Source organism: Synchiropus splendidus, chromosome 2 (assembly GCF_027744825.2).
Source record: "Synchiropus splendidus isolate RoL2022-P1 chromosome 2, RoL_Sspl_1.0, whole genome shotgun sequence".
Lineage (NCBI taxonomy): Eukaryota > Metazoa > Chordata > Actinopteri > Syngnathiformes > Callionymidae > Synchiropus > Synchiropus splendidus.
Genome location: NC_071335.1, coordinates 27245001 through 27259925, shown reverse-complemented (window position 1 = coordinate 27259925; position 14925 = coordinate 27245001). Strand labels below are relative to the sequence as shown.

Below are 14925 nucleotides of genomic sequence, written 5' to 3'. Positions count from 1 at the left end.
CACGTCGAAAATACAACGTAAGACCCCGCGAATTAAATAAACATGTCTTTTGATCTGATAGAGTTACACACAAAATAAGTCAAGAAAACAGTTCATTATAATAACTGTTAAATTATAACTAAAATTATAACAGTAAATTATAATAGTAAAATTCCGTCTATGATGACACTACATGACATCGCGATATTACGTACAATGATATTTATGACACGTCACAATAATTGTAGATCCTATTTCTATTTGGTGTTTAAGATCATTTATAAATGGCTCACATGACAAATTATATGACATTTGGAGGTGCATTATATAACATGGCTACTTCATTGTTACATTACAGACAATGTAACAGTCAATATTTCTTCTTACACTTCACAGAGACTGAAAAGGAGCAGAGTGGAGAACCGTCCTTTTTTTAATGGTGAAAGCCCTTTAAAGAGAATTCTGTTTAAAAAGAACATTACATACAAGACTATTGTAGTAGGTATCGAAGTACACAACACTTTTTATTTTGGCATTTTCCCCAGCTTGACCGTCCTCTGTTGCCATTTCACCTATTCATGTTCCCCTCATCCACAAACCTCATTGGTCGCCTTCCTCTTTTTTTCTGGAATATCTATGATCCATAAAGACTTGTACGGACAGAAGTAAAAATGAGGGAAAACCAGACATCACTTGTTTATTTGACATCTTTATTATGAAGTACCTTTTGAAAAGAAATGTACAAGTGGAACAGCACAGTGACGTCTTGGTGTTTTACGTTGAGAAAAAAAAAACAAAAAAAAAAAACACCATGACCGTGTGTTGTAAGTCTGAACATGTATGAAATGGTAATGTACATATTTACAGTAGAGAACTGATCAGAACCCAGGTGAGCTAGAATGCAGGCAGCTGAGAAAACTGGACTGAAAATAAAAACATAAAAAGCATAGACTGGTTCAATAAACATATTTTTAAAAAGGATAAAGGCACTGTGTTTCACACCAAATTGACAAAGCAAATTTGCATTTGTTAGAGAATTACCACTCGTTCTGCCGCTTGCAGAGCGTAAAAAAAACAAACAAAAAAAAAACAACTAAATAACTAATTTGGGAAAACATTCCTCATAAGCACATGATGCTGATTATTAAAATTACATTTTTCTTATAAACAAATACATAATTTTATATTGAAGGCATAATGTGGGTTTGAAGTAGAACATTCCAGCCTCATGATGAAAACATTCAATACGATCCACCGCTAACCAAACACAGAGCTTCTCTTCCTCAAACAAGAAATATAGTTTCAGTGATTTCACAGGTCTGTTTCCCCACAGATTCTGAAAGCTACAGGCAGTTAAACCATAAAGATTCACAACTGCAATATGATGTGACAACGGTCTGCAGTAAAATGTAATGGGCATGGACACCGACTCATCCTTAAAAACACGTTCAAAATAAAGCTTGACATCAACTCCGACACTCAGTGGGCTTCCACATATTTACTGCTTTATAGTGAGTGGATCTATTCTTGTTTTGGGATTACATTTCCTTTTTAAATATTCAATTTTTATATTTAAGCGTATTCATCAGAGACGACAAAAATAATTGAATGGCAGCTCCATACCTCTCTATCGCCATCACTTGAACAATGTGAACGCATGTGGCGTGTTAACGCAACTATATTCCATGTTTGTTTTGAATTACATTCATCTAGAGTCACTTCAGGACATGTATAAAGTGTTTATGAACACTATACAAAATTCACCATCTAGAGATTTAAGATCCCGAAAACGTAGTTGTATTTTTGCATCACCGGAGACATGACATTTAAGGACTGTAAAGGCAAAACACAAAAGCATTAATAGCAGTTATGCTTAGTTCCCGCCGGCTTCATTAAAAAAAAATAAAATAAAAACGGAGAAATTTGACAACTGTTTTTTTGCTCACACACGTGAAGGCTTACATGATATGCTCTTTGGCTGGTTTGGGTACACACTGCATGGGCTTTCACTCTCACAACAAAACACCTCAATAAATATTGGAAATGGCACTAGCCAGGCAGGAAAACAGGCACCTTTACGGAGAGACAAGTGAAGCGACTTGGATAAGTGAACATAAAAACGCTCTCCAGCAGTCTGCCAGACATGTATGAGGAAAAAGTCCAGCCCAGGAAATGCAGACTTGAGGTAAACGGTACAGAAATGGGACTGATGAGGGGAAAAAAAAAACAAAAAAAAAACAAGGTCCTGAAATGACAAACTTCATCAAACACAACAACATTTACGTCGAGATATGAACTAGCCTGTGTTAATAAGCAAATAGTACCTGCCTTTACATCCAAAATAAAAAGTAGCTGTGATACTTATCAAAAATACGTAGCTTTGGTAAACAAGTAATGTAGAGAACTGTGGTCTGGAGGTTGAGAACACTACATGACATCTAGGAATCGAGGGACAGCTTCTCTGCGAGGGTCCGCGTCCCAGAATCCCCTGCTCTCTCCTCTTGCCGCCGGTATGAGGAGCAGAGGCAGCAAAAGGCAGCAAATCTGATTTAAACAGCTTTCTCCTTGTCCCAAGCACCGGTAACAGTTTTTCGTGGTAATGTAGCAGCATCATTATGGTCTGCGGAGGACAGAACTCCTCGAGAGCAGGAGCGGAAGACTTCTGTCCGTCTCTCACCCGTTTCCATCCCGCGCAGTGGAAGACAATCTGGTTTTGATCCACCAGGACGCGTGTGAATATTTGCGTCCCTTTTCTTCAATCCTGTTTGATCTGGCGATTTTCGTTTTTGCGTTGTGTGTGTGTGTTTGATCCAGGCAAATATTTCCAGATACGCACTAAAAACAACGACCACATCCGTGAGCTTCTATCATGCAGCTCAATCTACCTTCCGTCAAACTTGGCTTCTTCCATCTCGCTACTTGCTTTCGCTCGAGTTTCCATTCGAACCTTGTTCGCCCACTCATCCTTCACTTGATCATTCTCTGTTCCCCGCATAAACACGTTTGAAAATTCAGTCAACCTTCTCCACCTTTCCGATGATCTTCTCCTCGAAGATGGGCAAGATGGCGTCATCGTCACGGACCTCCTCGAAAACAACACCACAGTCGAACTCGTCGCTCACTTTCTTGAAGTAGAACCTGAATGGAGCAGAAGTTGACGGACAAAACCTTTAGCTACTGCATGTTATATAACACATGATTCAGATCCCCTTATTCCAGTATAACCTGCTCCCCCCAGACATTTTGAGTGTCAGAGGTGAATATTTATATTCCTCGATCTTATCTGGAATCTAAACCAAAATTTCTCTTGGTACAGAAAGCATTTTTAGCACAAAAAAACAAAACAAAACTGAATACGATTTAGTCATTACACAGATTATGACTAGTATTAGCTTCATTACTACTATTATACAGAAGGACAAGTTTCTTTCCAAAACTATTAGATCTGTTGGGTAAATTTCAGTCGGGGAGCTGCAGCTTGTCCATGTTCCTGGCACCTTGCTGTGATGTCTTAATAAAATAGTGCGGCTTGTGTCCTTAAATGTTCCTCTAAATGCCACCGACGTTGTACAGCACTTCTGGGAGTCATTTGTTTTCATTTCTCCAATCCAAACAAACAGACAAAAAAAATACAAATAATGTTCATCTTCCACTGCAGTCATGACAGTAGGTAGAAGCCAACAAGTCAGGAATTGAGAGTAAAGACCCCATTAGGCGACTCACACACTGTGTACTCTTGACACCTTACTTTAGTGTTGTGTAATCCTTGATGTTTTCTGTGAATTGTAGCATCATATTTGAGAGAGTCTGACTCAAATTCAAGAAGATTTGAGGACAGACACCACAGACGACAGGAAAAGTGTGATGGATTAGCAGGTGGACCTGCGTAAGTCAGGGTCTCCGTCAGCGTTCTCTCACCTGTACTGGCCCTTTTTGGTAAGCAGCTCCTTGAACTGGCCCAAAGTCACCACACGGCCTTTGACTGATGTTCGGTATGGAATCGGCTCTCCACAGAAGTAGTAGGCGACCGTCATGTTCTCACACTGGATGCGCTTACCAGGCTTGTGCCTGGCGAGAAGAGAATAGGTTCATGTCACCAACCCAAAACTCACAACGTGCATGACAGCAATAAGCAGCAGGTAGAATATCTTGGGGCGACGCATCAGCAACTTTATGGAAAATACAACAGCCTTTTAGACCTAACACACATACATTTGAATACCTTGACTGTAATGTCCCAATTTGATCTGCAGTCTAGAATTTGTGTCAGTGATTCTGTCCACCCCGCTAACACTCCTCTTACAGTGAAGAAAGTTCAGATCACCAAGTGCTACTGCAGACTGCTTTAAACATCAAGATATTGAGGAACTGTTGTCACATGTTTTGCGGTTTGAAATGTGGATACATACAAGTGGCAAGATAATCTAATGGAAGTGAAGTGAACAGTTGTCACCCACCTCTGCTTAGCTTGCTGCAGTGCTGCTCTCCTCCTCTCCTCCTCTAACCGCCTCCTAGCCTCCTCCAGCTGGGTGAGTGGGTTGGGAGCAGGGTTGGGGGGCATGGCGGGGTCCTGGATGAAGGGGTGCGAGGGCTGTACCTGGGTGGAGGATGGGAGGGAGGGCATGGCTGCGGTGACAGATGAGGGGTTGTTGCGCAGCTGAGCGGACACCCAGGGGTGGACGGCGCCCGGTCGCTCCACCGAAGTGGGTCGTGGCGACTCGCTGCTGGGGCCGGTTCTCCTGGAGCTGCTGGTGCTGCCGCTGAAATACCAAGAGGAGGTATGTCAGAGAGCATAGTGTCAACCTTTAAACTGAAGCAAGACTGCAACTGTCAACTTGAAGTGTCTTGTGTTCAACATCTTACATCAGCAACACTCGTGAAGACTCACCCATGGGAGCTCTTTCTTTGTCTGTCTCCATCCATCATCCATTGCAAGATCTTCTGGTTCCTTTCCAGGTCCTCCATTGGCACTGGGGCTTCCAGAACTCTTCCACACTCGTCCCCTTTACTGGGTGTCTCGGCCGTCTTCTTGCCTCGCCTCGTAAGCGTGCTTCCTTTACTGCTGTAAAGTCAACAGGAAGTGGTGGGTAAAACCGTCGTCCCCTGTTTAGCGAGTCACCAAATACACGACAACTTGCTGAACAAACCTGTAGCCCATTCCCTCGAGTGTGCTGGAACCAGCTCCATCTGCGTAGTTCCTACTCCTCCCAGGGTACTGACTGGTAGGCTCTCCGTTCCAAAGGAAGTTGGGCTGAGACCTGGACCCTGGATCTTCCTGCCCTTCCCTTCCTCTGTGGTGGTACAAGGGTTTGTGGTGGTGCACACCTGAGCCACGGGAATATTCTTTCATCAAGAAGACCGACACAAAAGCAACCAACACCACATCATGTCCAATTACTCAGGTGTTAGCGCAACAAAATGGAAATGCACACAGACTCGGCAGAGTAATAATGAAAGGAAGAGGGAAGGGTTGGTGGGGTGTGGGGTTAGAAGTAAAGCAGAGAGGGTCAAACAGATCTCAACACTGAGTGAGGTGCTGCTACCTCTGACACCGGCTGGAGGAAGAGGAACATGGCCAGTCCCTCTGTGCAAGGCGTGGTGAGGCTGTGTGATCCCACCGTCAGGCGACCGCGAGGATTTGGGAGGAGTGTGGCGACCGCCTCCTCCTAAGGTGCTGTTGACTGCCCCGGGCGACTGGCAGCCCGGCGTTTTCATCACGCGCTGCACGTGCTCATCTAATATTGATTCCGGGTCGTCGTCGAGGGAATCCACCATGGCAACAAGACCTCCGTAGGTGGTCACTGATGCAGAGTTCGCAGTGGTCTCTGAATAATGAGCCCCGTAGAGAGGGGGGAAGGAGGAGGGGAGGGGCAGGGCCAGACTGTGAGAGGACATCGATGTCGTCACAGAGACGTCAGCATCATCTCCTTCCTCTTCCTGATGAAGAAATATGAAAACATATGGAGAGCTGTGAAAAAAATACTGAAGCAGGAGGCAGTGATTTTTGTGTTTTCAATTAAAAGGGCACCTCACACCTTTAAAACAAATGTGAACTGGTTTGCAGTGTCAGCAAGCTTCACCCGAGTCAGCTCACTCACCAGTCGAACTCTTTTCAGCCGCTCCTCCAGCCGTTCCTGAGCCTCCCGCTCTCTGAGAACGGTCTCCAGCCTGCTGATCAGCTCCGCTGCAAACCTCTCGGGCTCCACATGAATGTCCTTTGGCATGCGATACGTGCGCTGCAGAGACACCAGCACGGTTATGACCTGCACACAAACTGGTGACCCTGAGACACTCCACCTACAGGTATATGAGGTAGGGGCACACGTCCGTTAGCTTTGGCACTTTCTTGCATCTCTTTTCGATGTTGCTTCCGATATCTATAAGGAGGAATACCATCTCTGCAACAAAGGAAGTGAGTCAGATTAACAGCGCCGCCCTCTGGAGAAACAAGCATCAAGTGGTAAACCTACACGCTGCTATCAGTCAATGACATGGTGTCTGCATCACTGGACATGCTCTGCTGCTCGCTGTCGTTGGCGCTGGTGGCGGGAGCACGAGCGTAGCCCATGTTAGCGTAGTATGGGTTCACCGGTTCCTTCCAGGGTCTGGGGAAAAAGAAGACGGCATTACACAACTGCATAATCCAAAACATTTGGCAAACTAAGAATCCAGACTGATATTCTTACAGCATGCACACACTACGACTGCAAAACACTACGATGAAAAGCACAATATTGGAAGCTAAAACCAGACAAATATTTGGATAAGGAGCAGAGCACGTTTGCGAACACACCTGTACTCTCGGCTGTCCGGCCGCCTCCTGCTGGACGCAGTTCGCTGTGGAACCGTTTGCATCAGCAGACTGTGAGTCAGACGGCCGACTGGTGTGTCACTGCAATCCTCGTCTGCTTTCTCCTGCTCCACTTCCCTTGTTCCTCCTCCACACCTAAGATGATTCCAGACACTTTTTTTTAAACTGAATACTTATAGCCTTAAAAATAAAGGTGTTAATGCACCTTAAAAAAAGTCACATTAAAGCTCATGGTATCACAGGAACATGGAAAAACTCACCTCCACTCCTCATCTTCAGCCAGTGTGGGCAGATACCCAGGTCCAGGCTTTGAGGGACCCGATGAAGGGCTCTGGTCACTAGGGTTGGGCTTGGGGCTTTCTCCTCCTGTCCGTGTGTACTCCAGGTAGAGATCTGACTTCAGGAATAAAGGATAGGTATTCTCCTCCATCATGGCCTGGATTTCCGTCTGGGCCTGGTACACACATCCGGGAAGAGAGTCATGGTTCCTTTCAGAGAACAGCAGTCTAACTCTGGGACTGAACACTTATTTGCGATACAAAGAGTCATTAACCCTTGACTTCATCACAAGATAACTCCGCCCTCCAGAGCTGAGGTGTAACGGTCAACAGTCGTTGATCTTATTTGGAAAATTAACCGCAAGGCCTTCGGCACCGCCTTTGTTTCAATGAGACGTAAACAACCATTGAGGGCAAGATAGAACTTTCTGCACATTATGAGGATGTTGACACAAATTTGTTATTGCATTTAAATGCAATTCAAATGTAATGAGAAACAGGTTTTGTTTACCATAAATGCTTCTGGGCTAACACAATTAGAACATGGTTCAAATATACTTAAAAATTCAAGTGATGTTTCTGACAATATTTTGTTGAGCTCTTTTTTTATTTAATACATTTTATAAAAAATTAAAGTACCAAAAAAGAAGGTTTGTATTGGTCAAACATAATAAAACAAACACATTCCAATTTCATTGTTAAAGTTCATTATCACTAAACTCTTGTCTTCACTCCAAAAACCTAATGCTTGGATACATGACAGCTGGTGACACCATTAAAAAAATCACAACAGCTATCATATTAATTAGTAATTTCACACTCCAAAAATAAATGTGCAGAATTTTGCAGGAGACAAAAGATTTGTAAATAGGAATTTATGTCCTTCAAATCTGAAAAAAGTGACTGCGCTATACAAAATGTAGCTTTGGCTTTATTCTGGTTGTATCTAGTCGAAAAAAACAACTAAGAAATGGAACGTTCATTCGATAATGTGAAGTAATTCCAACACAGAGAAAGAAAATGGAATATAGTTGGTATGAAACCAAATTGCTGATTCTAACTACTAGCACATGAAGTTATTTATTCATCACAGTTTCAAGAAAAAACAGAGACACTGTATTCACAACAACTGGTAAATGGAAAGTTTTAACAACCAGCATAAAGTCGATCCACATGAATCTGTAATTCCAACATTCGGCAGAGAATCTTCAAAAATCTCGCAACCCCTCGAGTGAGGGCAGCGAGCAGAATCTGGACGGCAGATGGATGAGCTGATGAAAGCCATCCACGATATCAGAGCACAGACTTTCAACTTTAAAAGTTTGGATCCTTCAGAAAAATGATTTAAAACAGTATCTCGCACAAAAGAACGGATTAGAAGCTTCACATTTGCTTTCAATAAACCAGCTGCTTTACGAGCACACATCCTCTTCCAAGGTAATGTTGGACGCCACTTCAGCATTTCGCGCACATATTGTTCCGATTTTTAACAATGAATTCAAGTGACTCACTTCTCTGTTATTAGACCTTTTTTTGACAGGGAAAAAAAAAATTAATCGATGACAACAAAGTCTTTTTCAGGCCTCAAACCAAGCCACCAGGGAGGATAAAGTCCTGAGATCCAGATAGCGGCTTGTATAAAGCAGCAGACAAACTTGTCTTTGTTGAGACTTCCCTCTGTTCCCAATGTGACATGCAAAGTCAGTCAAAGGATGGCAGACATGGCTATAGGCCGGACATCAAGTGAGGGCACAATCTCAGAGATACGAGGTAAAAGTATGAAACTAAACAGTTAGATCTTTTCCACATGGTGACATCTTATAGGTTTTGAGCTAAAAGAAATGCCTGAAAAAGTGCAGGGCCAAGCGTCAACTTGAAGGGATGCTTCAGGCTACAGAGGACTTTGGCTTAATCCTGTAGCTCAACCACAATCGACTGTGACAAGTATAGACTTTAAAATAGTGCTGAGCACCATCACGACTCTTGGTTTCCAGCTCACCAATTGTTTCAATTCCAGTCACTTTTTACAAAGACCTTTTTCCCTCTAATATATAATGTTTATGCTGCATCTCACAGCTTCTCTCACCTGTTCAAACATGGCAGGGTCCGGATGCGGTCGTCCCACACAGTCTCGGATGAAGCTCTTGGTAGCTGGTTTGATCTGCTTTGAGACGATCCCACCTCCGTCCACGATGTACTTCCTGTAGATGGCCTTGGCCAGCTTGGTCCTCTTCTCCTGGCTGGTCTTCCTGAAGCCAGAGCAAGCGAACCAGAAGTCCAGGAGGTCCGCGCAACCTTCCTGGCACAGGAAATTTCTGAACAGCTGGATCCCTTCCTGGTCGTCTAGAAGAGAGTGGAGCGACTCGGCCCACTTCAGGTACGGTGGAGTCGGAGACGCTGAGCCCTCCGGTTCGTAACCCAAGTCCAGGTCGGGACGACGTGGGGTGGCCGATGAAGATGAGGGCGTATAGCTTGATGCATCTCCCATTTTGGAGGATAAGGACAGCAGAGGGAAGCCATGGGTTTGGGAAAAAGAGTTTGGACGGGTGTTGGCCGACTGACCCGGAGGGTCCACGTCCGATCCCTCCTCACCAGGTACAGGCGGCCGTGGAGCATCCTCTGTGAAATGGGCGGGGCTGCCAAGCGAGGTCACAACCCCGCCACCGCCCCTGTACCCATGCAAGTCTCTGACTACACTCATGTCTCTGGTCGCACAAGGCAGAGGTCAGACTCTCGCCTCGGGCACAAATTTTGCAGAGAAACAATTCACCCTGCAATAGAAAAGAACAAAAAAAACATGAACACTCTTGCTATTTTGAGGCACAAACAACATTTTTGAGAGCTGTAGAAATCAGAATCATCAGAGTCATAGTCAAGATTGACATGCAAGGACTACCTCATAAAAAAGTACGACACGAAAACATTTGCACAACTCGAACCCAAAACGAGAAAAAGGCTGTAATTCTGTGTTGGATTATTCCACGTACGTACAAATAAAGTCTTAACATAGAGACCAGCCTGATTTGAATTCCATGTTGGTGTTGACTCTTGACGTAACACACAAGCCTTTGTGGCTCAGATTTTCAGTAAAACATCATGATAACTGCACACATTCCATGATAGATTCAGATAAACAATATGCCACACAAACTGAAATAAATGATCAGTTCTGAGTCTGATCCAGCTCTGCACAGCCATGTTCTCCAAAAACACACAACAGAATTGCCATCGAGGAAGACAATCCCGAGTCATATTTGAGATAATCTAATCTACCCCGCAGGTCCTGGGTCCGCCCTGGGGCCTCCCCCCAGCAGAGGGTGCCCAGAGCATCTCATTAGGAAGAGAGCCAGCCAGCAGCACCTCAACTGGCGTCTCTTCCACAGAGTCTCTCACAGACTACTGAGCTCCTCTCCATATTTTAAACTCCCAAGTATCCACAGTAGTGATGGGCGATATGGACCAAAACAAGTTATCACGATAAATCTGTTTTCATTCTTTTCCATGTGTTGGACACTACAGTCTCTCTTGAAACTGTTTCATGATGAAACGTATTAGCGGAGTTTGTCTCCAACATCGTGATTTGTTGATGTTTCAATAGAACAGTGAACTCAGTGCAGAGATGAGAAACTCAATGTTTCAGGTCTCTGGTAGAAGCCGCTGGTGTCTGACAGGCTGCTCTGCCAGCTTTATTTAGGGGTTAAATGGAGCCGTCTGTCTGCTGTATCTCATGTCTCTGAACAGTTGACTTGAACTATGAAGCAGGCTGGACACAGTTCCTAGATGCTGCTGAAGAAACATTAGAAATCAGGTGAGGAAATGATCATTTAGTCAGATTCTACTCTCAAACTGTCAGTCCTTTGTCTTGAGTGATGAAAAACCTTTCCACAATTCTCTCTCCTAAAATGCTTGTTTTCCATGGCCTTATTGAAGATGTCACTCATACTTTGAGGCTTTAGAATTTGTTGATGGTCCCTAACTGATGCTAGGTCGTAGCATTAGCGCTGCCTGTGAGAGTGTGTCCTCCATCAGTGAAGCCTAATGGGGACGTGGAAGAGGACGCCGCCGCCAATATCCAAGTGTTTTCACCTTGGCAGCGGGAGAGCTGCATGTGTTTATGAGAACCAAGGCAGACGAGCGCGTCAGAGAACCTATGAGGACCACACCATCTCATCAAAGAAACAGGGATCCAGAGACTCAGAATCGACCAGTGTCATGATCAAAGGTTCCCTGGATTAAAAATAAGTATAAAACTACCATGGTGAACCAAAGTCCACCTCACTCTCCACAACTGTCACATGCCGGTGTCGGCTGTCAAGCGCCGCAGAGCAGGAGAGCGCGGCGCCGTCACGGTGTCGTCATGTTCACGTGTGCAGGTCCAATGCAGCCAGTGAGCCGTGTGTTTATCAAATTTATCGTGAGATGCAGAATTGTCATCGTGGATATTGTGTTTGGCGGGATATCGTGTAGGAGAAGTTATCGCCCATCCCTAATCCACAGTCTCTATTCTTACCACCAACATAGCTTATCAGGAGAGTTGTGGGCTTTGCCTTTTAGCTCAGCTCCTTCCAGGTAGTATGGAAGGCAGTGTTTTCACGGCACCAACAGTAACACATCATCTGCACCAAAGAAAATCCTGATGACATGAGCATTGAACCCTATTCAACATCTTCAATTTACCAATTATAATGACCAGATTTAACTCACCTGTTATGGAAGAAAGAATATCTCTGAAATCCGACACAAATCAACGACAGAATTGAGAGTTCAACAGTACGCTAGTCAAGCAAATTAATATCAACAGCAGTTGAAGTCAAATAAGACAACAGTGCTATACTGTCTGCAGTAGTGAAACCAACGAATCTCATCCACCAACTAACGTATCGATCAGTGAACTTAGTGACTATGAGGTGACGGACAAACTTGTGTGATTCTGTTGTAAAAAAAAAAAAAACAAAACTACATAAATTGTCATAGATTCCAACCATACTGACAGTCAACTTGTCAGTGTGAGAGTTGTCGAACATGTGACTCATCACACACGTAAATAGCAAACATTTATACTGGTGTTTTGAAACCGATCGCTTTAATTGCTCAAAAAGTGGTTTGAACAGTTCGCTGCCACGAACTTATCGACGAATCGATTAGTCAACTAAGCCCTCTGATACCTGTCAAGATCTTCGCTTTCTGACCGTTTTCAGAGTACTTTTTCAACTATCCGTTGATTTTGTCATGGTTTTTAATTTAACGTGTTAAAAAGAGAGGCGCGACAGACCCGTCATATCATATGAAGTGCACAGTTTTCATGTTGTTGCATTCAGACTGGAAGAGTCCCGAGGTGACAGACGAGTCCGGGAAAAGTGAACCAACGGTGCGAGAGAAACACTTGAAATTTCAAGTTCACTGCTGAGTTTAGGTCGAAGGCTCGAGCCCAGACTTAGCTCGGAGGGCTACCAGCTAAGAAAACAAGGCCAAAACTTGACGATAGTTGACGCAAATTCCAGGAAAAGTCGCGATTGTCGAGCAGGAAAGTGCGAGAGTTGGCCTGGTCGCGGTGGCAGGAGCAGTGCCAGCGCTTTGAAGTGAGAATCTCATTCATCTTGGCCTGCAAAGACTATGGGGGATGGGAACACACTGCAACTCTACAACCACACAAGAGGCCTGCGCACAAAAACACTTCCACACCGGGCAACTTTGGAAACACTCCGGGTACGGCGCGAGCTTCTACACCACCCGCTTCTATGAGAGCCAGCAAGCGCCTCCGCGTTACCCGCTCAAACAACACGCAAAACAAGGACAGCGACGGCACGTTTTCCAGTCCCTCCTTCGCTGGCTAGTTTGTGTTAGCTCGCTAGCTTCCAGAGGTGCGTTCACGTCCCGTGTTTGGCTCAACAAATGCGCTCCTACCGTCTCTGGAAGCCCGCTCCCCGTGATCCACAGCATTGGGGACACCGGCGAGAACTTTGTGCTCCGAAAGGCGGCATAAGGATGTCGTTTCTCGGCTGGAGTTGAAGAGAAAACAGGCTCGCTCCTAGCTCCCCATGGTGCCTGCTCTAGAGCAAGAATACAAGGCGAGTGGAGCCGTGCAAGCGCGCCCCCTCCAGGCTCCCACCCTCCACTGGCACCACTTTAAATGGTCTCCCTTTTTGGCAGATAAATGTGTTTTAATAAAACCCTCCTGTTCGTCCAATGGCCCATAAAGGCTGGGCCTGCTGTGGATGTTGCAATACTTGGTAATAAATTGAAACTCATTCATCCTTTTTGGTGGTGGTGGGTCTGTCCCAGCCATACAGGGGTGGAGGTCCGGGACACCCTGGGCAGCTTGCCAGTGAATCACAGGGGACACACTCACACACCTATGGACCAAGACGTGGAGGGCACAGAACCAACCCCTCTGAAACCAGCGATGCTTCAGACTGGAATCAATCGTCACACGATTTAACCACGGCCTCATGAAGCTGTATTACGGATGAAACAAGATGAAACAATACAACAAAAATAACAGGGGGAATTGCTCACACATTTCATCACTATGTTTGGTAGGGGGCAGGGCCTATCCCAGCTACGAGTGGCAAGTGCAAGTGATGTGACTGGTCACGTATATACCGACTATTTTGATAGTCAACTCACACTTACGGACAATTTACAGCAGAGGTGGGCAAAGCCTGGCCTGCGCCTGCAGCTACACAGGTCAAGTACAAAAGAAATGGTTGATTTTTTTCCCTTCATTTTTTTCACCAATCATTTGAATTAAAATAAATATCATTATTTATTTTAGTTCTTTATTTTTGTTTCCTATTCTATTACTAATATACATTGTTAAAGCTAAATTCCCTGTTCCTTGACCTGCGAAATGTGCAACCAAAAACACATTTTAACGTGTTTTACATTGAAGATTCTTCCGACGACCCCTCTCACCTCAGTCACAGTGTACAGTATAATGTGGGCCGCAGGACAAGTCATATCCCACCACTGATTTACAGTCATGTATTAACCGTATGTTTTTGAGAAGAAACCCACACAAGCACGGGAAGAACATAGAAAACGCCTCACATTCAGATTAAGAAAAAAACAGATTCAGATTTGCTCCAGAACCTGCAACCTTGTTGCTATGGGGCTGCAGTGCTCCACAGGATTCTTCCACAGGATTCAATGGGAAACTCTAACTAGGGCCAACATCATGTTTAAGAAGACAAATATGTGGGAAAGTCAGATAAATGTGGACTGAAATTCTGACTTGACCAGCCTACGCACACAACCTGTACAGCGCAGTGTTGATTTAAGAAGCATATTGCTGTCATTACCATTGAGATGAAGAATGAATCCTCATGCAATCGACGCGCCTCACCCACCAAGGCTTTTCTTATTTGATCTGCTGCGTGTTATCACCAATATTCTTCCAGAATGACTTTGGAGTGGCTCGTAATCGAGTAACTGACTCAAGTCGACGCTGTTTCTTCCGACACAAAAATGATTAAAAATGGCTGACAAATGATTTTGTTTAAAACAAACAATTCATATTATTGGTCTTTAAGAGAAATGAGTCTCTTGTGAGTGGTAATTAAAATTCGGACCTAAAAATAATCATAATAATAATCATAATAATACAAATTTATTATTATTATTAATAATAATAACATTATTATTATTATTATTATTATTATTGTAAACTGGAAAATATATTTTAATAAATAGAGTAGAAGAGACGTTAGACGTTGATGCGCATCAAATTTCATGGAATCAATGAGTAACACGCCATCGTGGTGAAGACATAGGCGAAATTAAGTCCAGTCCTTAGTGGCAGAAAAAGTCAATGGAATCTTCGTTTCTTACCTTTAAGGTGTTGATGTCATGTTGTCC

At 44.1% G+C, this 14925-nt stretch overlaps 1 protein-coding gene across 3 annotated transcripts in view; it reads right to left on the bottom strand.

The window, feature by feature from the left end:
- Positions 1 to 663: 663 nt before the first annotated feature.
- LOC128754176 (axin-1-like) overlaps positions 664 to 14925 on the bottom strand; it is a 19358-nt gene continuing 5096 nt past the window's right edge. For 2 of the 3 annotated variants that reach the window (XM_053856609.1, XM_053856610.1), the window contains 13 exons: positions 14899 to 14925; positions 9155 to 9839; positions 7051 to 7244; positions 6773 to 6925; positions 6450 to 6584; positions 6281 to 6377; positions 6078 to 6215; positions 5523 to 5916; positions 5127 to 5304; positions 4868 to 5041; positions 4437 to 4739; positions 3898 to 4047; positions 664 to 3117 (listed from right to left, as the gene is read on the bottom strand). The exon at positions 14899 to 14925 is cut by the window's right edge. In XM_053856609.1, coding sequence (XP_053712584.1) covers positions 2991 to 3117; positions 3898 to 4047; positions 4437 to 4739; positions 4868 to 5041; positions 5127 to 5304; positions 5523 to 5916; positions 6078 to 6215; positions 6281 to 6377; positions 6450 to 6584; positions 6773 to 6925; positions 7051 to 7244; positions 9155 to 9769 — 2658 coding nt within the window. In that variant the 5' untranslated portion in view covers positions 9770 to 9839; positions 14899 to 14925 and the 3' untranslated portion in view covers positions 664 to 2990. Of the gene's footprint in view, positions 3118 to 3897; positions 4048 to 4436; positions 4740 to 4867; positions 5042 to 5126; positions 5305 to 5522; positions 5917 to 6077; positions 6216 to 6280; positions 6378 to 6449; positions 6585 to 6772; positions 6926 to 7050; positions 7245 to 9154; positions 9840 to 12972; positions 13414 to 14898 lie in introns of those variants that run through there. The other variant, XM_053856608.1, reaches the window with a different exon arrangement.